The sequence below is a fragment of the Rhinolophus sinicus genome, chromosome 15 (genome assembly GCF_057876585.1).
Source record: "Rhinolophus sinicus isolate RSI-liver-muscle chromosome 15, RSI-T2T, whole genome shotgun sequence".
Taxonomy (NCBI): Eukaryota; Metazoa; Chordata; class Mammalia; order Chiroptera; family Rhinolophidae; genus Rhinolophus; species Rhinolophus sinicus.
In genome coordinates, this window is record NC_142515.1 from 106,051,191 (window position 1) to 106,074,542 (window position 23,352).

Consider the following 23,352-nt stretch of genomic DNA (forward strand, 5'->3'; position numbering starts at 1 on the left):
CTTAGGGAGGAAGTAGGGAGGGCTCTGATAACATCCTGACCTCATGGTATTGCATGCAATTTGAATACAAGAAGCATTAGAGCTCCCTTGCTTATTCAGTTAGACACATTTATTCAAAACCTACTTAATGCCAGTATGCCAGGCACTACTCCAGGTTTTCTAAATATAGCGGTAAGATAAACTCCCTGCTCTCACGGATGTTACAACTTGTGAGTAAGAGACAAATAATAATAAAAGGGTAAGGAAGAAAATTGTCAAATCGTTGTAAGAACTGCATTCAGCAAAGATTAAAAGAGACATATGGTAGAGAGTGACTGGATAGTCAGGGAAGATCTAAGATATGATACTGATATTGAGATGAGAAAATTATTTTCTATACTCCCACTTATTTCCTAAAGGGATAGTTCTAATCACACCATTTTAACTAGATACAAACACACTCACATCTTATACATATAATACACATTTTATATATAAATATATATATTACATTTCATATATTTGTAAAATGTGTTATATTTATATTTATCTTTGTGTAAAATTGAGGTAAGTCTAGTATATCACTAAGCCAAAGGAATATAACTACTAAACATTTTATGAAAAATTCTTGCGCTATTTACACAACTTAAAAATAAAACCAACTAAGTATCACAGTACTACACAAACCAAAGACCAGTATAAAATACATTTGGAGTTGTTCAGTGCCCTATGAGTTGACAGCACTAATATATACTCAAATTTGAAGACACAAATATTATATGATGGGAATATAAGGCTTCCAAATAATTATTTGTTCTTGAAAAGTACTGCTTAATAGGTTAAATGGAAAATTAAGTCTAGAAGCCACCTAACTTAATCAATTGATTTTGAATACTCAAAAATTCATTGAATAGACTCATTGCTTGAGAAAAAATACTTCTATTGAAATTCATGCTATTTTGAAAAACGGAAATTAATGAAACTTTATTTCTCTAGGAAGAAGCTTGGATATACTCAAAAATCCGTGATTCTATAGACTTTCTATCCTAGAATTGTGTGTGGTTCTAGGAAAAAGGGGAGGGTACCAAACAAATAATAATATGTCACATAGAGCTAAGTAGTTGGGAAATTAATAAACTAGGATACGGGATATAGATGGTGGATGGTTTCACTGCTATGGTAACATCTGCGTAAAGACCTTAATGGAGTGAATGGCTGAACCCCGCAGATCACACAGGGGAAATAGGCTCTGAGAAGACCAGAGAGAATTAGGATAGAGCTATGCTATAGTGAAATCATATAGGAAAGCTGTGGTCACGATTTGGGGTTTTATTCTGAGTGAGATGGGAAGCCACTGGAGGGTTTTGAGCACTCATAATGAATGCATCATGAATTTAAAACATTTTTCTAAATTTTTAAAATGTGAATATATATTACGTTTTTAAAAAATAAATATTTACGAGTCATTCCACATAACTTAAATAGAAAAAGATGCTTATTATGATGTGTACCAAGAGACTGTCAAACTAACAAGGACATCGTACTTTGTCTTGACGGATGTACCCACAGGTAGTGACTCAACTGGGGAGCTGTGTCTATTCGAAGTTATCATTCATGGGCACACTGGCTGCATGACTTATTTACTGAAAATCCCACCCCATTCCTCACATATCTCTCTCACACACACACACAAGAAACTACCTGGATTTTAAATGACATCTCTGACCCTACCTCTAATGGTTCATTTCTAGATTTCATTAAAACACTACCACAACTTCTACTTTTCTTGTGATGAGTATCACAACTTAGCCACATAATAATCTTCAAATCAAATATAATTATGTGTTAGCCCTCTTAAGTTACTAACAAAAATAATAGGTGTTAATTTTATGTGTGTAGTTTATCAGTTTTTCCTTTTAGTTCAATGATAAAGATATTCATTTTAGCATTTATTTCCAAGGACTTCAATAATAAGACACTTAAAGTAATGTTTACTTATTTTCAAGGGCTTTATGTGTCAGCCCTGGCACACCAGATAACTTCCTCACTTTTGCTCTGTCTGGAGCACACTGTGGAAGAACTAACTGAACTGAACACTTGCTGTGCATTACTTACTGTCCGGAGCCGTAAGAAAAAATAGACTGCATAAATTGCAAGAGGTCTCATGAATTTTACTTTTTCCTTCATCTTTTCTTTTTTGGGGGGTGGAGGGTTAGACTGGTGAACCTTAGACACTGTATCATCAAACGAATAGTTTGAATTACTAAGACACAGTCAAACACACATTACCTCATAAGGAGACTCCAGGAGACTCCTTCCTAATACCCTCACTTCTGTCAGTGCTCCAGCATGTTTCATGACCTTCTCAGTCATCTGAAAAGATGTATTTACATAATCAATTGAGCCACTCTCTTAGAAAGCACACTCTTCCTCAATTAACACCAACATTTACTACTCTATTACTCTATTAACCTTTTACTTTCCTCAGACATCAACTAGTTTCTCTGAACGTTTCTGTTAAGAGTATATGTGTACGCATATTCGTTTATTATCATAAGTTTAAATCAGGGAAATAGAATAGCATTAATGAAGAGACACCTAGGGAATCTTATGACTGGTTTAATATAATCTGTGGTGTCATATAGTGTGTGTACGTGTGCGTGCATACACACCACACACACACACATACACACAGAGTAATAACTTGAGTCTTTAGATAAACATTTTAACTTCCATAACCTAGAAGTTGTTCAGTTCATCTTCAGCAAAAACAAGGATTTATAAAATTAACCAAGCTCCCACTATGTGTGAGAACGCTTTGATAGGGGATTTGCGACTATTATCCCACTTCATTTGTATACTGCTGCACTACCATTGTCTTGCTTCTGCAAGAATCTATTTCCCTTTCAATCTCTTCTCCATGTTGCAGCCAGAGTAAACTTTTATAAGATGATAGAACAGTGCACATCTGATCATGTCAATTCCTTGCAAAAAATCTTTTTAGCGGACTCTCTACCCTCAAGAAAACGTTTACACACTCCTAACCACCGCACCCACTATCTACCCCTTTCGATCTTTTCACACCTCTCTCTGCCCCTCATTCTCTGTACTAGATACATAGAGCTATTCATGGTTATTTAAAATGTCACACTCTGTATCTCTCTCTTGGGTCTTCATTGATCCCTTCTCCTAGAAGAACACTCTCACCCCTGGGATGGCTAATTCTCTGAACTCTCCTCCTACAGGTTAGTTCTTGTAAGCTGTTCCTGTGATACCTAGAATGCTTCTTGTCACAGCCTTTTTCATTATTTTTTCCCTTGCTTCAAGCAAAGTCCCTAAAATATAGTCAGTACTTAATAAATACACAAATCATTGAACTATTAACCTTAGTTTAGAGTTGAGGATAAGTCTGAGGGAAACTGAACGAGGACTGTCTGAGCCCTATGCCCTCTCCTTTCCCAATTCTACAGTTGACCCTTTCTACCAGCAATATCACAGGTAGGATTGCCAGAATAAAATGAAAAGACAATGAATAGAAGAAAAGGGATAAAAATATACTAAACCTAGGCTAACAGTAACTATAGTGAAGCAATGTATTTAGTTTCGATTTCCTAGAAATCAGGACAAAAAGTTAAGGAAAAAACTTCTGGACTCAAAAATGTTCTATTCCCATCTGTATAGATTCCAACAGAGGAGCCTGGAAGAAGAAGAAGAAGAGTGTTTGACTTCTTCTCAGAATTGTAAGATTCATTCACCTACTTAATTATTTAACAAGTATTTACTGACTTAACTGCAACGAACCAGGCATTTTTATAGGAGCGAGTTATATGGCAATGATTGGGATTGTCGAAGCCCTGGCTTCCTGGAATTTACAATCTGGAGGCAGGAAGGACATGAAGGTAAAAGGGGAAAGAAGAGATAAGTAGCAATAAACTAATAAAATACTTTTGGGTTCATTAAGTACTCTAACCAATACTAAAATGGGGGAGGTAATGTAATGAATGGACAGTGATAGCTGGGAACGGGGAAGCTATTTTAGATTGGGTGACCTGCGAAGGGTGCTCGGAGAAAATGACATATGATATGAGAGATGAATAAACACAAAGGATACAGCCAAAGACCTGGGGAAGAGCTTTACAGATGGAAGGAACATCAAGGGTAAAGGACTTAAAGTGGGAAGAATCTAGGAATGCTCAAGAAACAGAAAGTTCAAGGTGACTGGAGGGTAGAGAGTGAGACGGGAAGAGTTATACAAATGAAGTCAGAGTAGTAGTAACTAATTCTACTAAAAAGTAGGCTTTTAAATGCAATGGGAAGCTGCTGGGCTTTTTAAGCAGGCAATTAACGATATCCAGTTACTTTTATTTTTTTTAATATCCAGTTACTTTTTATAAGATCATTCTGTCAGAGGCAATAGGGAGGAAGGATGGATTGTAAGGGGTTAGAATGGAAGTGGGAAAACAAGTTAGGATGGAATGAGGTGTGTCATTTAGACTACAACAAACAAACTTCAAAATGGATTTTCAAAACCCAATCTGATGATACTTAGAGGGGTCTCTGTAATCAACTGCTTAACTTTTTCAAAAGATAAAAATTCTGTCTACATAATGTACCATAAAGGTGATTAGTTATCTGTCACTGATTGCTACAATACTTTAGTAACTTAGTTTTGGCCTCCTGTAAGTTTTGTGGGTGCCTAAGAAAATTCTGGGGAACAAGGGGTCAGATTATAAAAATATATTATTACAGAGTGGTAATTTATTAAATAGCCTAACAAAATGAATACTTATTTTGACCAAGTTCCTAACTATAGATTATTATTAGGTACAGACTATAATATGAAATTATAGAAAGAGTACATGGCTAGGTCCAAGCTGTGTGCTCAAGAAAATCATGTGACTGTCTTGTAGCTCAATTTCCTCACCAGTGTAGAATAGACATAATAAGGTCCATCCTACCCACCTCATAGATAATAACGGTAAGAATGGAGGATAAATGTTCAAGAAAGCTAGTAATAAAAAGCATATGCAAATGCAAGTTTTAACATAAAAAAGTACAATGAGAACCTACAAGGATTTTTAGGAATTCATTTAGCATAATCTCCTCATTTCGCAGTTGTGAGAACTTACACATATGTCTGGAAAGGTGAACTAGCTATGGTACTGCTAAAACTAGAATCCAGATTTCATCTTTAGGTAATAGAAAAAACTTAATTTGAATAATTTCCAAACTTTCTGCAGTGTAAATTGTAGCATTAATCTTTAAAACAAGTACTCTGAAAAAACCAAATATACTAAAAGGGAAACTTGGATTTCACTGGAACTTAATGACATTAGCTTATATCTTTATTTTTAAAACTTTCTATTGCTTCATCTCTCACCCGTTCAATAAATATTTATTAAATGGTTTTGTCGTGTTTAATATATCCTAGACATTCCAGGTAGAGTGCTGAATCTAACAAATGAGGACCCTACTCTAGTGAGGCTTACATTTCAGTGGGGGGAGACATAATAAATCAGCAGTAAAAGCATGAACAAAAACAAAAACAATAATAAATGCTTGGCAGAGAATTAAACTAATCTGGTGCAACAGAAATGCCTGCGTGGCTACTTTGGACTGGCTAGCCAGGACACCTTCCTGTACCTGAGATCTGAGAGTCAAGGAGCCAGATTAAGATCACAGGAGACTGAATTCCAGCAAAAGAAACAACTAGAAGAAAGACTCCATAGCTTAGTTTGTTACATGAACAAAAGGCAGCTGAGGTGGAGTGGATTAAAATAAGAGTAGTACAAAGTGAGGTAAGAAGAAAAGGCCTGAGTTAGTTCACGTATAGATTTGTGGGGAGTGTAGATTTTATTCCACGTGCAATAGAGAGTTACGGAAGAGTTTTAAAAGCACAGAAATGACAAGGTCCTAGTCACATTTTGTAAGACAAGTCAGGCTGCTGTGTGAAGAATGTTGTGGAGAAGGGCACGATTGGAAATAAAGGGAACTCTAGGAATCAACTGGAACAGTCCAAGTGAGTAGATGATGGCAGGCTGGACAAGGGTAAATACAATGGAGATGGGAGAAGAGCAAGAATTCATGATGAGTAGCGTAGAACAAATAAGACTTTCTGAAGAATACGGCATTTTGGGCAACCTGAAGAGAACTTGTAGGTTTTGGGCTTCAAGATCGAAATAGATGGTAATGCCGATGATGGTGAGACAAGAAAAATTGGAGAACCATAAGAATGTGTTGCCTGCCGGGTTGGTTGGTTGGTCAGGTTTTATGTTTTTGGTGGTGGTTGCGAGAACATTCAGGAGTTATATGTTAGCCATGACAAATCTGAGGTGACAACACCCACATCAAGATATTTAGTGGGCAGTTAAATATACAGTCTTGAATTTTATTATAATTAACCAATGAGTGTTTGGTGTGAGGGGCAAACTTTGTAAAACTTGTCACCTGCTCATTAAGTGCTTACATGTTAATATGTACAAAGATAATAATAAATGATGATCAAAATAATTATAAGGAAGAGGATATTTTTAACCACACTGTGATGGTGTCGGGATTCTTGAGATCAATAAACAGATGGGATAACAAGAGATAAAAGGTCTCAAGTTTTCTCTCCTTTTTAAGTTAAGCCCTTAAAAATGTTAGGTACATACAAGACAGAAAGAAAAAAACAACAACCTAGGCCCACAGAAATGTAAAATAGGAATTCATTTATATTTTACAGTAAAGTTTAAAATAAAGTTGCTTAAACATCTAGAATTTTGCTCATAGACTCTTTCAAAGAATGTGAGAAGTAGGCACTGCCTCCTCCAAACATATAAACCTAACACCAGTTCAGGTAAGACATTTGTCATTTGACTTAATGTGTCTTGGGTAAATAAAGTCTGTTCTTCATTGCTTTCAATTTTATAGGATTAAGAAACCACCTGAGATAAAAATCTCCTCCCTTTTACAATCCTGAAGATAAAATTCTCCTTCCTTTTACACATACATCTTAATTCATAGAAGTCACTTAAAGATTAGACTCAAGAAAAACTAAATAGTAACCAAGACACCAATAACAAAACACATCAAGAAAATCAGACATAACCTCTGATTTCTTCTGTGTGTCTTCTTGCCTTGAAAGTCATAGTCTGACATCTGTTATTCTCTGGTGCTGACAAATTAAATACCTTCAGATTAAACTACTTATGTCATATCTTCATATATGACTGAACAAGACCTTATTCTAATGTATTCTCCCAACTGTGGAAAACTAGGGAATAAGAGATGTATTCCAATTATGGAAAACTGGAGAATAAAAATGAAAAGTAATGGAGGTAGAAAATAATCTCTGGTCAATGCAGAGACAGTAAATTAAGACATCTTTAATTCCAAAGTGAATAATGGACTTACAAAGTGAAAGGAGGGGAAAGGTGATAAATTACATAACTGCCAAGATTTATATATTCCATATATCTCAGTTAATGATGGTTCTAATATATGATATATTTTAAGTGAATGGAACCAAAAAAATCAGATGTAATTAGCTTTAAATCAGGAAAGGGGACGTCAGTTCAAATAAACACCTGAGAAGCCAGGCACTATAAATTCCTATGAGGACACTGCTTCACTTATTTCAGTGCAAATGACTGGCTGTGTGTGTGTGTGTGTGTGTGTGTGTGTGTGTGTGTGTGAGAGAGAGAGAGAGAGAGAGAGAGAGAGAGAGAGAGAGAGAGAGAGAGAGAGAGAGAGGTGGGAAGCAAAGATTAACTACATCCTTAATATTTCCCACTGTATTCTCCCCGAGGTGGTTAGAATTACCAGGTACCTTCGGAAAAATTCTTGAAGTGTTCAATTTCACAATTCCTGAAGGGTTCCTCTGTGTTATGGGTGCAAGAAGAAGCTTGTATATGTCTCCCTTTAAGTCAGTGGTGAGACAAGAAAACACTTGGCCTATGTGGTAGCCTGTTTAGTTAGTTGATATGATTAGTACATCACGGTGTTAGAAGAAGGTATGCGTCTTTCTCAGTTGATTTGGGGAAAACAATTGTGAAAGAACAATGGCTATTCAGGTGGAGGCACTATAGGAGGTAAGGAGCCGCCAAGAAAGCTAGACTGAGGAGTACTTATGCCACTTTTTGGTAAAGAAACTTCAGCCTGAAGTTGGTCACTTTTCTTCAAAAGAACTGTAGATGATTTCACGGAGGAACAGCCTAACATAAAATATGTTACACTTAGCATATAAGAATTTCAGTGCTAACACCTCTTTTGGCACAGATTCTCAATTTTTATTGCATGCAAATTTTGCAAGGAGAGAATGAATTCATGGCTTAAGAATCTGGCAACTGCTTGAATTTCACTGTAAAGAAGCATCATTAAGAAGCTAGGAATCTGAGTCACTTAATATCAGGCTTCAGCTAAATTCTTAAATGGTTACATAACACCACTAATTTTTAAGAACAAGAAAGGTTTTTTTTAAACAAACCTTTAGGATTTCTTCTTTGTTTTTCACGCTACAAAGTGTTTTGTCTCACCCTTACACACACACACACACACACACACACACACACACACTACTTATTGCTTTTTTTTTTTGAAGAAAGATGTCCGTATCTTCAGAGAGATGCCTATCATTAATCTGACTTCAATATCATGTCTGTATTTAGGTTAAGTAATTCATCTCTCTATGATAATGTCCTATGTTTACAAAATAAGGTAAAATATCAGGATTTCCACTGCAATAATTCAAATATGACTAAAATCCCATTGGTTCACATATTATCAAATAACTGAATTAAAAATTAAAAACCAAGCTTTAAATCCTGGATGCTTCACCCATGCAGATATTATAACACATGAGAATGAATAACAAAAGTTTTCACTCAAACTTTGACATTTTGATATGAAGTAGATATTTTGAATTTTAGAAAATGAATAAAGAACAAATGTTTGAAATTGAATTTTAAAATCATTTGAACTTCTATATAAATAGTTTCCCAAAATGAGCTCTAGTAAAATTAGAACAACACATGTATGTTCTATGTTTATTATTAACCAAAGGCACCCTTTTGTGAGAACAAGTGTCACAAACAACTAACATTAATTTGCTAAAGCTGCAAGAGCTTATTTCCCCAGATTTTTAAGAGGTAAAAAGAACCAGATAAACGAAAATATTATTGTAACTTAGTACACAGCACTGTGTTTAGAGCAACAGGAAAGCAAGTAACCATGTCCCTCTTACACGCTCAGCATTGCATTACCTTTCACAAAGCAAAAGGCATTTTTTGACCGATAAAGCAATATGTACAGTTAAAAGCTATAAAGCTCCTACATTCCGGCCTTTAAATTGTTCTACCTAAAAGAAAGCAGCATTTATGAACCCCATGACTATTTTAATTCCCCTGAATCACACTGCAATAGAAAAACACTGTGTAGCATAATGCATAATGGCATATTTAAATATGACCCAAAATTCCATGCTTCTATAATCTATATTTAAAGTTGTGAGCAAATAAAGGTATTTCTACCTTGATCATTTCTCTAAGCAAAGGTTAACTAGAAAGGCCAGCCTTAGGAAAAAATAGAATACATACCATGATAGTGTCTTTCGTTAGAAAAGGCAAGAAGAACAGATTTAAATTAAGACTTGGTGTATAAAAGCTGAAAGCATAGAATTTGTATCCACATAATGAACTGATGTCTCCTCTAAAGACGTCAGATTGCTGTTCAGCTAAACTATCTAAAAATACCTCCTTGCAAACACACAGACACACACACACACACACACACACACACACACACACGAAATGACTACAAAGACAGGTCTTACTAAGCAGCTCTACTTGCATAAAATCACTTAATAAGTGGGGGAAATTTTTAAAGTACTTAGGGAAAATTTAACAGGAATTTCTCATAGCAACTATGATTTTTTATAAGCTATTTTGGAAACCAGTACCAATTTGTAAAAAGTTCTTAATGAAGGATCTTAAAGAAAATCATAACTGACCTAAGATGTCCAACAGAGAATCATGTTCTATGAATTCAAAATTAGGTACAGAAAAATAAATCTCTGAACCATTGTCAATAGCCCATTTAAAAACCAGGAAAAGGGAAGTTTTTCTAGCTGGAAAAGTGGAAATCGAAATCATGGATGCCACAGTGTACCAGGCAATGTGTCACATATGTAATCCTTACAAACAACCTATGAAGCATGCATTGTGTACAGCAGCTTATAGACTAGGAAAAATGAATATTTAAGTAATATGCTTAATGTCACAGGGCTACAAAGAAGATCTAGGATTCCAATCCGCACACAGAGACTCTAGAGCACTATAATCTAACATTGATGACTGACATTTCCATAGGCTTTAGAACTTGCAAAAAGATTCTGAAAACATTAACTCTTTTTATATTTTCCTATTTAAACCTCAAGTTTTTAATCTGTAAAACTGGGAGAATCTTACTTCACTCTTAGTGCTGTTTTGATGATTAAAGAAAATTAGATAGATAGATAAATGATAGATACCGCGTAGCCCCCAACATAAGACGTAGCCGGACCATCAGCTCTCATGCATCTTTTGGAGCAAAAATTAATATAAGATCCAGTATTATACTATATTATACCCGGTATTATATTATATTGCATTGTATTGTATTGTATTGTATTGTATTATATTATATTATACCCAGTCTTATATTAAAATAAGACCAGGTCTTATATTAATTTTTGCTCCAAAAGATGCAACTGATTGTCTGGCTAGGTCTTATTTTCAGGGAAACATGGCAGATAGATAGACTGATAGCACTTAAAATAATTGTAACTATTACTGTAACCACTAATAATGATCAAAAGAACGTTGTGAGGGAGATCAGTATTGTAATCATAATCTCCATCTTGAAGTGAGAAAACAGAAACTTCAAGAAGTTAAATGACTCGCCTCACAGTTGCACAGCTAGTCAACATCAGAACAAGGATTCAAAGCAAGGTCTTTGTACATGAAGTGTTTCATTGTTTACTATAAAGAAAACCTAGTTGAAATAGTTCCTTTTATTACTATGGGGAAAGGTTCACAGATGAAATAAAGAAGATTTTGCTTTAAGTAGCCCTATTAGCACGCCTGAAGATGATATGCAATGAGCACTGTTAATAAGTGAGTTTCGCTACACCATGACATTTCAGTATGCATTCAGTTTGCTCTCAGGTTCAGGGTAACACTTCAAAGCCACTCATGAACTTGATTACAACCAATGGAAAGCAATATCTTTTACCACAGCACCTGTGGATAACACTTAAAGGAGGAAACAAAATAGAGAAAAGAAGTAATGTATACTCCCACGGCTAACAAAGCCAGTACTTGATACACATGTCTTGACCGATGTTCTCTAATCCTCTCTACTACAACGCCTTGCCAATCATCCTCCTTACAGAGAATGGAGACGGAACCTAGGGCCATTAGCACTGCCAAGAAAAGCCTGTTCTTAATGCAAGGAGGACCATAATCACTGAATTTCAGGTCACTCTGTTGAGGCCAGGTTAAAGTATATTTTAATACAGCTTTCTAAAAGGTATAATTATATTCCACAGTCCCAAGAATATGTATTATAACAATGAAAGTTAAAGACACTGTAAGAAAGATGGGCCTCATTATTATTCATTTTCCTGTATTTAAATGGCTAAGACAACGTTGCTAAGTCTGCCGGGCTGAGAAAACTCTTTCATCTGGCTATATGCTAAAATTAGCTCCTTATAAATTAGTTATCTGACTGGAATCAAATTAAGAGAGCAATCATAGCACCCAAACAATAAGTCAAAAACAAGATTCTTTTCTACAGTCAAGTCTAAAAACAGGGTAATGTGAAAGACCTCTGGAGAACCACACAGATGGGAAAGCTCAGATAAACATGGCGACTTTCCCATAGAAGGTTAAATTAACAAGAGAAAACTTTCATGCAAAGGGTTAAAGACTAATTTTTTTTAAAACTTTTATGTGAGTGTGTTTTGCCAGGACCTATCAACTCCAAGTCAAGTAGCTGTTTCGATCCAGTTGTGGAGGGCACAGCTCACAGTGGCCCACGTGGGGATGGAACCGGCAAGCTTGTTGTTAAGAGCACTGAGCTCTAACTAACTGAGCTAACCGGCCACCCTCTAAAGAGTAATTATGCAATACAAAATTGTATTCTTGCAATTCTGGTCGAGCTTAAAAGGCAATAAAATATATCGTTTTTATTTCATTCAAGGTCAAGGTAAAGATGCTCTACATTTTAGGATAGAGATGGCAGTTGCTATATCACACATATGAAATCCCTTTGAAACTTATACTAAAGAAAATCACTTCTGAATGTGGGAGGAGGAATGACCTGTTCTCAGTCTTTCTGATGAGAATTACAATCCATGGGACACACAGAAAACAAGGAATTGGTCCATTCTTGCAACAATGTACTAGGAACAAAGTTTAGGGTACTTCATGCAGCTTCCAAAAACAGATGTGCATGTGCGCATGTGTGTGCGTGTGAATGTGTGTGTGTGTGTGTGCGTGTGTGCATGTGTGTGCGTGTGTGTGTGCATGTGCGTGTGCGTGTGTGTGTGTTTGCATGTAAACGAAAAGACTGCCCCTGGCTCTAACATGCATTAGCTATGTGACTTTGGGAAAGTTACTTTACCTCTCTCTGTCTTGATTTCTTTATGTGTAAAAAGAGGACAATATACTTATATTGTGAGAATTAAATGAGATAATATCTGACAAGAGTTTAGAATAGTGCCTAGAACATAGGAAGGTAGTGTACAAATCCAAGTTCCTGTTCTGGAGCCCTCCCTCCTCTGACCACTAGGCTATCACTTTTACTAATCCCTTCTATTTAAGTAACTTTCTTCAAAAAGGTTACACCTGGTCAGATTAGTTTTTATTATCAAATGTATAAACTATTTCCTTAAATCAGGTTATTATTATTATCTTTTTTTTTTTTTTTTTTTTTTTTTTAAGAAGTTAGTTTATTTGGAAGGAGAAGCATTGGCACAGGAATTGCCGTGGCAGTCTAGGGTTGACAGCTGCCTAAATCGGGTTATTTTTACAGATAGGTTACTAGGAGTAGTTTCCTAGTGAGATCTACCCCCTCCCCCACACTCCCACACACCGCTAAGTTCTAAGAGTTTCTGTGGATACCTAGGTAGTTATTTCATTGTGTTTCAGTTTTCAGTTCCTTTGGGGGTAGGAAAATAGCATCACATAAATTACAGCAGTGCAGTACTGAAACCAATATGGGAGCAGGACATCTTCAACTCTATTCGACCCTGGGCATTTTTAAACCCTGTCTTCTAGTTCTTCAGGATGACTTCGATATGTTGTTTAAAACCTCCCAGATCCATCTCTGAAATGCCCTTATTCTCTATGTCACCTATATCCATCTGGTGAGCCCCACCTGACCCTTGAACATTCCTCTATTAGACCCCACACGTAACAGTGTACCTGTGAGCATGTCTCTCTCCTGCTACTGTTCTGTGAGCAACTCTAAGACAGAGGCACAGTCTCATTCACATTCAAATAACCAAGATCAAATACAAAACACATTTTCCTCAAACAAGGGATTCTGTGCTAAGGAAAACTGGCAAGATTAATAGTGTATCTACTTCCATAAGTATTTGCACACTATTATTATTGTAATATACAAATGTTGTATTAAACACAAAATTACACTACTGTGGCTAATACTACATTTCATTGCTTCTAAGATCCACAATTTCTTTTTTATTTTAACATTTTTGAAATTAGGATCCATCTTACAATCAATGAAAAGAAAATAAGGGATCATTTAAAGTAAGATGAATCAATCAATCGTGTCTTAAATTCAGTGAAAAAAATGGTAGTTTTTAAATTAGGAAATTATTTATTTTTGCTCCTTACACCTTATTGTTCAAGAAACAGTACCATCACACACTGTTAAGGGTAGAGCACCATAGATAAAGCTGAACAGCTGTCCAGAGTTCTCAGCTGATGGGGTCTTGCTTCCTGATTTTTACATTCATTTCTGAAAGTCTGAAATGACATCTTCTCCAAATGTTCAGGGGGTTGTAAAAAAACTAATCACTCTATTCGATAGTATAGTTGTAGAAATGGAGTATATTTTCTTTAAGAAATGAAAAACTGAGAAGAAAATGCCCCTTATCATCATCGGTACGTCCGTGTAGGTCAGCAGGAAAACATACTGTGATAAACTTGTCTCTTTTATATCAAGAAGATATTCTAGCTGAGCTTGAGTATGTTTCCCATGTTTTCTATTTGATGCTTATTTCTACTGCTTTTCATTCTATTCCGTATTTCATATCAGAGGATTGGTACAGCCAACAGGAACAAATCCAGTATCCATGGATTTCTTCTCAAAAGGCACTCTAACCCATCAGAGAGCCAGCCCAACAGTTTCACTCTCATGAATACTCTAGCCATGGAAAAAATTCAATAGCACACAGATGAATCCAATGAATAGAAGAAGAAATCTATTGAGTTTTGGAATGCTTGGTGCATGGAATGGGTCTAAGGTTATGAAACCTGAACCTTCCATTGTAAACAGGAAGCTGGATGCGAGTCCTTCCATAATATACTGTCCATGTACTCTGTAGGCAAAGAAAGCCCATGTTCATCAGTCATAGCACCAACACTTGGAGGTTCACCATTGACATCATAAATTATTCCTCCGGTGATGAGGAAGTAAGACACCACCATGAGAGCATACCCCATCACAGCTGAGGGTGTGTGCACCCAGGGCGGCTTCTTCAGCATCAGGTTGGAGCATTCAAGCACCAAGAATGGGACTCGGTACAAAGTCTCCATGTTGGTTGTGTCAGGGCAGCCCTCAGCCTGCAGCCGAACCGACATTTTCATTAAAATCCATACAATCAAAATTTTAAGGAAAATAACCCCAGAGAATTCTTGATCCTTCCCACCTGCTCACATAATAAACTTAGCAGTGAGAAGTGATTCAGTCAGCTATGTCCAGATCAATAGAGATGGTGTGACTTTTAGCTATCCTCAATGAAGACCTAAAATGAAGCCTGTACTTCAGAAATCTATCTTATGAACATTATAATCCCACAGTAGTACCCTGGCCAATCACACTTCTTTTTCACTATATTCTACCATTAATAACTCCCTAATTATTATACGAATCCACAGTATTAGGCCAAAACTCTTTGACCTGACATTCAAAGGCTTCTCTCTCATCAACCTGCATTCCTCCAGCTGCCGCTCCACCTCTCCCCAGCTGATCTACTCACGGTTCCTTGATTTACATGAACACTTTTGATTCAATGCTTTCGCTCATTCTGTTCTGTGAAACTTGCTCCCATTTCCTTTTTCTCTTCACATCTTACTTATCTCCTACCCTTTTTGTGGCACAGTTCAAATCGTATTTCCTTCTTTGTGAACTACTCAAATTACAATTGACATTCCTGCCTATGTATACCTATGTATTTTTTGTCCATACTGTTCACCTAGCATGTAAATATATGCTACTCCAACAAGATGCAGTATTTTCAAACCATATTTTGAAATCTCTTTTATAGAAGTCTGAATAAAACCCACAAGAAAACATTCATGATATATTGTTTCATTTTTAATTTTCTCTTCTCAGAAGGCAAATAAGCAGAACACATAATTTCAAAACAAAATAAAAGGTAACTTCTCAGATGAAAAAACACAACAGTTACGTAAATAACATTTTGTATTTTTTTTAACCCCCATGTATGGTTCTTTTTTTACAATAATTTGAGAACACTGCTGCATTAGTCAATAGTGTTCTTATGTAAAAATGTACTTTTAATCTGTATGCTTTTAATATCAATATAGATTTACTTCTTTTCTAACTAACCACAAATTTAATTAAGTACTCAATTTATTTTCATATATTATTCAGCTAACACTGAATCCACTTTTATTAAATAAAAACGACAGTTTATAGTCTCTTCTATTCAAAAATAGAGCTTAAGTAGACTTGCTCTGAGGAAAAAACTGAGACATTTGAGTTTTCCATATCTCTTTTTCTAGTGCAAACTGAACTTTTCATTTAATATCATTACTGTCTGTCAGTTTTTGTGATGACTGTTCGTCAACAGACATTCTTTAAATCTTATTTCTATCAGGTTGTTAATTTTTTTCAGGGGGCAATAAGAAAATAGGATAATGAAGGGTAAAGAAATCTGGGAATAAGCCGAACTAAAAGTTTGAACATAATTAAAAGATTTCAGTGATAAAATATATGACATACGATAAAAAGGCAAGAGGATAAGAATGTTGTCACAGGTGTTTATATTTTCTTAAGCTAAGCTATTTGAAAGTTCACCTCTTTTTCTTTTGCCATGTTAATAGTGACTTTGCAGAAGATTTGCATCAACTTCAAGAAAAGCACAAAGGTATGACTACTGCAAGCTTTACTAAAATCACGCGTCATTCTTCCTCTCCCACATTTAGGATGGAATTCCACTAGCTGAAGAAGCTCGTAGTAAATAACTTTTGCCTCAAAATGTAAAACATTATATATGTTGTTATACATTAATATATATTATAATATATGGTAAACTTTATTAATATAAAGTAAGCAGCTTATAATAGAAGCTTCATAATAGCTACAATGTGTCTCAAGCCAGTGTTCTTAAATGTATCTTCTACATTTATTTTGGGGAGCAAAATCTAGAACAAATATCATTACCAGATTTTACACTAAGATATAATATAAACAAATTTATACAGTAAAAGGCCATGTACCAGCAGTTTTAGCGAAGTGGTAAAATTATGATTCTTTTTCTGTCCTTGTCTTCATCTGTTTTTCTATTTTTTTGTTCAACGAACATACAATTAAGCATTTTTAAATAATAAATTATGCACAAAACTAGTAACACCGACAAGCCACAGACCAAACTGCCACCTAAATAACTATAACTCAAAACAAAGCAAGCACTGAAAATTAGTTTAACTATTCAAAAGGTATCTCTCCTAAATAAAATAGTCTTAAATTATTTTTATATTTAGGTAAACGTTATCCTTAAAGAAGCCTGTTTTTGACATTCTACTGTTTCTGCAAATGGAATGAATTTCAACGAGAACTAGGAAGTCTCATACATTAATATAACATAAATGTATTATAAAACACATTCATATTTCTAATTGCTATGTAAAGTGAAGAAAATTATACTTTTAATAGGAAACAAATAACTATAAGATTAATTAGCCATAAAGAAAAAGTTAATTTCATCCTTCATATTCTCAATCATTAGAATTCTGGGGTGTAAGTTGCACTCATCACTCAACTTCTGTCAACCTTCCCCCCCTCCCCCAACCAACTACAGGCCCAGTGAGTAAAGAATCCTAAATCCTTATTGACAACTTTAAGCAATCTTCTTTTTCATTAAAATTAAAGGTACTATAAACTTCTCAGTTCCATAAAACCCAGAAAAACTATATGCTGCAATACTCACATTTCTTGATTACTGAGAAAAAAAAAAATTTTTTTTTAAAGTACTTTCAAATATCAAAAATACTCCAAAGAGCAAAAATGTCTGGTTGAACCCATTCTTTTGTTCTCGGAAAATGGAGGCAATCAAAAGATTACAGTTCTACATTTTTTTTACAGCCAGGTTTCATTGTTTTCTTTTATTATGAAAGGTGTGAAATTAGGTACTAGCACTTAAAATTAGTGAAATATTGACCTTTTGGAAATAACCCATAATGAGCTGCCCCCATTATAAGCCATATTTTTAAGATCTCTAATATAGAGCAGTAAGAAAATAAAACACAATTTATCACAAAAGATTGGGTATTTATTCCTGAAAATCAGCCTTTACCAACAAAGTAAGCTAGGCAGAATGTTAAGTTCTAGCTTGTCCTACATTAGAAATAATATTATAGATTAATAATATTTACACAAACACACACACTATGCACAAAATGCATGCATATATGGGGGGAGAGAGAAGTATATTTCATTTTATAATCAAGCCAAGTCAATATTATAAACAACAATGTATTTCTCTAGAATTCACTTAAGAAGAATACGTACCTTAATAATTTAAAGGTGTTTTTCAGACTGTCACTTTATCAACCAACAAATGTAAGGTTAATCCTTGCCTAAGATGTCTCTAAGAACAGCCTTTATAATGAACATGCGATATAAGTCATAAAAGGAAATCTGGTGTATGGATAAGGAATGGAGATTTGAAGAGTGTGGGGAATATTTATATAGTGACTTAATGCACACACATAAAAACAGATTAGGTGTTGACTGATAAACTATGCAGATATCATATATCACAGATTAAGCAACTAAATAAGATCATTACATATTATATACAGACTATATATGTATATGTCTGTACATATATACATATACTGGGGGTGCCAAAAAAAATGCATACACATTTTAAGAGCTGTTATCTATGTTCAAGCAGTAGTTCACAGTAATCAGGAGTGTCTGGACGCTGATGGTAACCACTTTGAGCACCTCTTGTAATTGCATAAGTCAAATGTGACTTGTATTCATCTTTTGTTATTGGTATGTATTGAGTATTACAATCAACACTTTTTTCCCTTTCTTAAAATGTGTATACATTTTTTTGGCACCCTCTGTATGTGAGAGAGAATACAATCTAACTAACATACAAGGCCTATGCTAGAGGTTCAATTAATATGAAAATGGCGGAGGTTGACAACTGACTAGTTCTATGTGGCAAGGATGTTTCTTTTCTAATTAAAGTTTATTGGGGTGACAATAGTTAGCATAATTAGATAGGTTTCAGGTGTACAGTTCTGTAATACGTCATCTATATATCACATTGTGCATTCACCACCCAGAGTATATACCAACAGGAAAGGCAGATGAGGGACCAAGAGTTTATGAGGACCATCTGTGTAATGCACTATATACTGGTAAAGGGACTTGTTGCTTTTTGAGTGTGCTCTGTTATACATGTATCATTCCTTAATGTGCTTTAGAGGATAAATGTGTATTTATGCTCTCTTATAATTTGTACAAGCCCCTTATCCATGTTCCAAAAAAATAGGCATTATTCTATTTAGCCCATTCTGCATAACACCTAAGGCAGTCCTAATGGTACTGGCATCTTGATTCTGTAAATGGCAGCAATCACAAGCATGTGTCAGGTCTTCAGACATAAAGACTACTTCTTAATGGTGAAGAAAATAAGACCTTGGGGACACATTTACAAACTTACATTTTGAATTTTTCTCTCTCTCTCCCCATGAGTATATCTCTACGCACACCCAGACTCTTGTTTTTCTTTTGTTTTTAAAATCTTTTTTTTTCAAAAGCTCATAAATAAATCATAACACAAATAGAATATATGGACAATGATAAAATGGCTATTTGATCTAAATAGGAAAAGCTTTCAAAAGTTTACAAAAGAGTGCTACAGACATGACAGTAATAAGTTATTCCTTTTTTAAGCTAAGCATATAATGTAATGTAAGCATTAAAAAGTACTTCATTAAGGATTTAAATAAAAATAATTGTTACATGATTATTATTAGGCACAGAAAAATAAAGAAAACTGACCATCACTCTGGAAGGACTGCAAAACAGAGTACCTACAAAAAATATTTAAGGGGCAGCCAGATGGCTCAGTCGGTTAGAGCGTGAGCCCTGAACAACACGGTTGCCGGTTCAGTTCTCACATGGCCAGTGAGATGCATCACCCTCCACAACTAGATTGAAGACAACCAGCTGCTGCTGAGCTTCCGGAGCGGCAGTGGATGGCTCAGTTGGTTAGAGTGCAAGCTCTTAACAACAAGGTCACCTGTTCAATTCCTGCATGGGATGGTGGGCTGCGCCCCCAGCAAATAAAGATTAGGAACGGCCACTGGACTTGGAGCTGAGCTGCGCCCTCCACAACTAGATTGAAGAACGACTTAGAGCTGATGGGCCCTGGAGAAACACACTGTTCCCCAATATTCCCCAATAAAAATTTAAAAAAAAAAAAAAAAAGAAATAAAATATTCAAGAGTGTGTTCAGGCCTGAAACCAAGCAAAAGGACTAAAGAAACTTCACGTTGTTTCAGGTTATATTTCAGGGATAATTATATCTATATGACCAACTTTACAGAGCACGTATTTTGGTGCAAAGTAAATGTCAGTATTTCAAACATACAAAATATTATATTTTAAATGAGAGAAAAACTGTGATTAGTGTTCTTACTATGGTTAAACAGCTAAAGGAGAAGAAATAATTGAGCTTCTAATGATGCATTTTGCGCACTCTTCTTTCTTTAAAGTTGATCATTCTTTTCCCACTAATCTAAATTGATTTTGTTTTTATATAGTTCTATTTTAACATACTCATTACTAAATAATATTTAGAATGGGAAGCATACTTCTTTTGACTAAAAGAATATTTCTTCAATATGTCCTACATTGAGATAGAGCTTTTCGCAATCTTATGCGTATAAATAATGTATACAATGCACTAGAAAGTTTCTAAAGCATATTTCTTTACTTCTAACAGGGTAAGAAAATCTATTATTTTTTGCCAGGGCTTCTTGGCCCACATCCAAGGCAAGATGACCTTGTCCTTGAATGAAACAGTAGGATATTGCATCCTCTCTGGCCTCTCTGCTAGCTGGCACAGTGGAAGACCTCCCCAAGAGACATGTTTATTTCATCTCAGGAAATGTATTTGTCATTATAAACAAAATAAAGATCAGATTTAAAAAAGGTAAAGCCTTAACCCAAAAGAGGAATAGCCCAACATCTATAATTAACCTTGGTGCTATTTTCTACATCGCTAAGGAAAATGAATCAATCAAATTATATTAAAGAGGTACTATACCCAATGTTTACAGCCAAGGTCAAATTGTCACAGTAAGATAAAAGCAATTTTTTAAAAACTGAGTTTTCTTAAATCTGTTCTAGTTAAAGATAGAGGAGAAAGTAAGGGGGTGGAGAGGAGATGTTACACTCTTGCTGGATCCTCAAATTATTATTCAGTTGTCAGGTATCCTAATACCTTCGTCCCCATCACCTGCATTGACCCTACTCTCTCTAACATAATCCATATCAATAGTAAGGATCTCATTATTTTTCCTCATAACCTTCTGATTCTTCATGTCCTACACCTTCCTGCCTTGGACCCTCACATATTATTCTTCCATTCTAGAAATGCCTTCTATAGATTGTATTCTTAACAGCTGACAAATAGTTTTGAATTCCAACCATATCTTTAATACATGATACAAGGAACGTGGCGGGGGGGGGGCAGGGGGAATTCACTCAAAATATGATTTCTCATTTAATTGTAAAGATAAACCAACTTACAAGCACCAATGAGAAGAATTAATAAAATTGAGCATCATGTATTAAGTGCCATTAAATCATTATTCAGAGAAAGCAGAGATTAACAAGAAGAGACAAGGAACAAGTGAAAGCAAAGAGGACTGCAAGCTGGAAAATAAGAAAAGGAAATGAGCCTGAAGTGTTTATAATTAGATCATCTTGTCCTAAATTAAAAAAGTAAAGTTTTGGGGGAAAAATATGTTCGTAAGGGAAAAAATGTAGATTATAGAAGGCCTTTGCAATCAACAGGAATTTTGACATATGGTTAAGCTATAGTACATCCTTCTTGGATGAGAGATTGAAATGATGAAATCGATATTTATGGCTACAAATGAGCCACGGCCAGTATGGACTTCAGAGACGTGTACATGCATTGAAGTTGGGTTCCATGGTAGACGCACACTTCAGTAAGATGCAGAAACAGGGGAGACAAAATAGCAAGACTCCATGCTTCAAATAGCATTGCATTGGCCAAGGTCAGCCTGTCAGAAGTTACAAAGGGAACAGAGGAAGCTGAGGCATCAAATGTATGTTTAAAGAGTTAAGAAGTAAAAATGAGAAGGTACATGATAGGGCCAAACACAGAAAAGCAGGAGGAGGAAAGAACTGGTCTCAATGGCATCTATTCCTGATCATCTCAACTCAAATCTCAAGATAATATAAAAAAGGATAGACTGCATTGTCAAGAAGTAGCTTGATAAAACTATTTTTAAAAGATTGATAACATAATCTTGATTATGACATTGCTGCTTTTTTGTATTCACACGGTGCTTAGAACGTCACACATATCAGAATAAAACAGAGTAGTGGGAGAAAAGCAAGTATTTTTTGCCAGCCATGTATTCCACCAGTTAATATCAGCTCTTATAACACTACAATCTACACACCTAATTTAGACTAACTCTGGCCACATAAGGAGAGGTGGTGGTACAGGTCTGTGGTTAAAGGGCTGTGCAATCAGACAAACCTGGATTCCAATGATGATGGCTCCACCATTTACTAGTCCTTGGAAAAAAGTATGTTTTAATCTTGCTAAGCCTCAGTTTCATCATCTCTAAAAAGGTGACAAAACATCTGTTTTTAGAGGATCGTTTTAATAATTAAGTCAGAGAATATACAATATAGTACCTGTCATACAATAAGGGCTCAATAAGTGACAGCTATGGCTATTTATGCCCTACATTTAAGGAAGGCATTTTATTATATACACCACTTTTTAAAAGTCTTTAATCATGACTGAGGTTTTATTTATTATACATATAGCACACTACATATATATCTAATTTCTATTAAAATGTACTAGATTATCAGTTTGATAGTATCAAGTTGATTTATTTCAAGTGATTCATTTAAAAATTTTACAAAGTTTCAAAGTCATCCTCTATTGCAGAATTTTCAAAAGCATGCGTCAGGAATACTATTCCCATTAGATAACCTGAGGCGGGCAAAAAAGAGGAGAGGGGGGTAAAAAGCAAAACAGTTGGTAAATAGAGGAATGGCATCTTTAATGTTATCCCAAGATTTTCCCCAAGTTACTGAGCCTGTAAAACTTTTTTCATGTAACATCTATGAATAGCCTGTACAACTAGTGTTCCACAGTAGTCTTTTGGGAAATGCAGTTTTATAATACATTTTTAAAATGGTAATAACCTGTTTTATTTTAAATGGTAATAACTTGTTTTTCACAAGATTTCTCTGAAGACCAACTGAAAGCACTAGAGGACTGTAAGAACATGGCCCAGTTCTGGATGCATTTTGGGTGACACACAGGTATTTATCTCAGTGTTATCAACTCACCAGATGGAATGAGGAGGGGGAGGAGATAGGATAAAATATATAAAACTTACTAGTTTAAAGGGTTAAATGAGACTTCATTAATCCAAAAATTCAATTAAATGAGAAATTCAACAGTATTTATTATACATTGGTCATGTGCTAGCAATTGAGATATGCATTGAGCTACACAGCAAATGAATAAATAAAATCCCATAAGCTCTAAGGATTCTGACAAAATAGAATAACTGAGTTTACTATTTGTACTCAATTATAGCTTTAAAAGCCCCC

General features: G+C 35.2%; 1 protein-coding gene and 1 pseudogene across 20 annotated transcripts in view; both read right to left on the bottom strand.

Moving 5' to 3' along the window:
• The window catches only part of RAPGEF2 (Rap guanine nucleotide exchange factor 2), a 214,743-nt gene that overhangs the window by 56,507 nt on the left and 134,884 nt on the right, over positions 1-23,352 (bottom strand). For 8 of the 20 annotated variants that reach the window (XM_088792558.1, XM_088792554.1, XM_088792557.1 and 5 more), the window contains one exon: positions 2,269-2,352. The exons of the other annotated variants lie outside the window; for them this stretch is intronic. In XM_088792558.1, the coding sequence (XP_088648684.1) occupies positions 2,269-2,352 (84 nt within the window). The remainder of the gene's footprint in view (positions 1-2,268; positions 2,353-23,352) is intronic. 20 annotated transcript variants of the gene reach the window in all.
• On the bottom strand, positions 14,280-14,783 carry LOC148755281 (oligosaccharyltransferase complex subunit OSTC pseudogene; annotated as a pseudogene).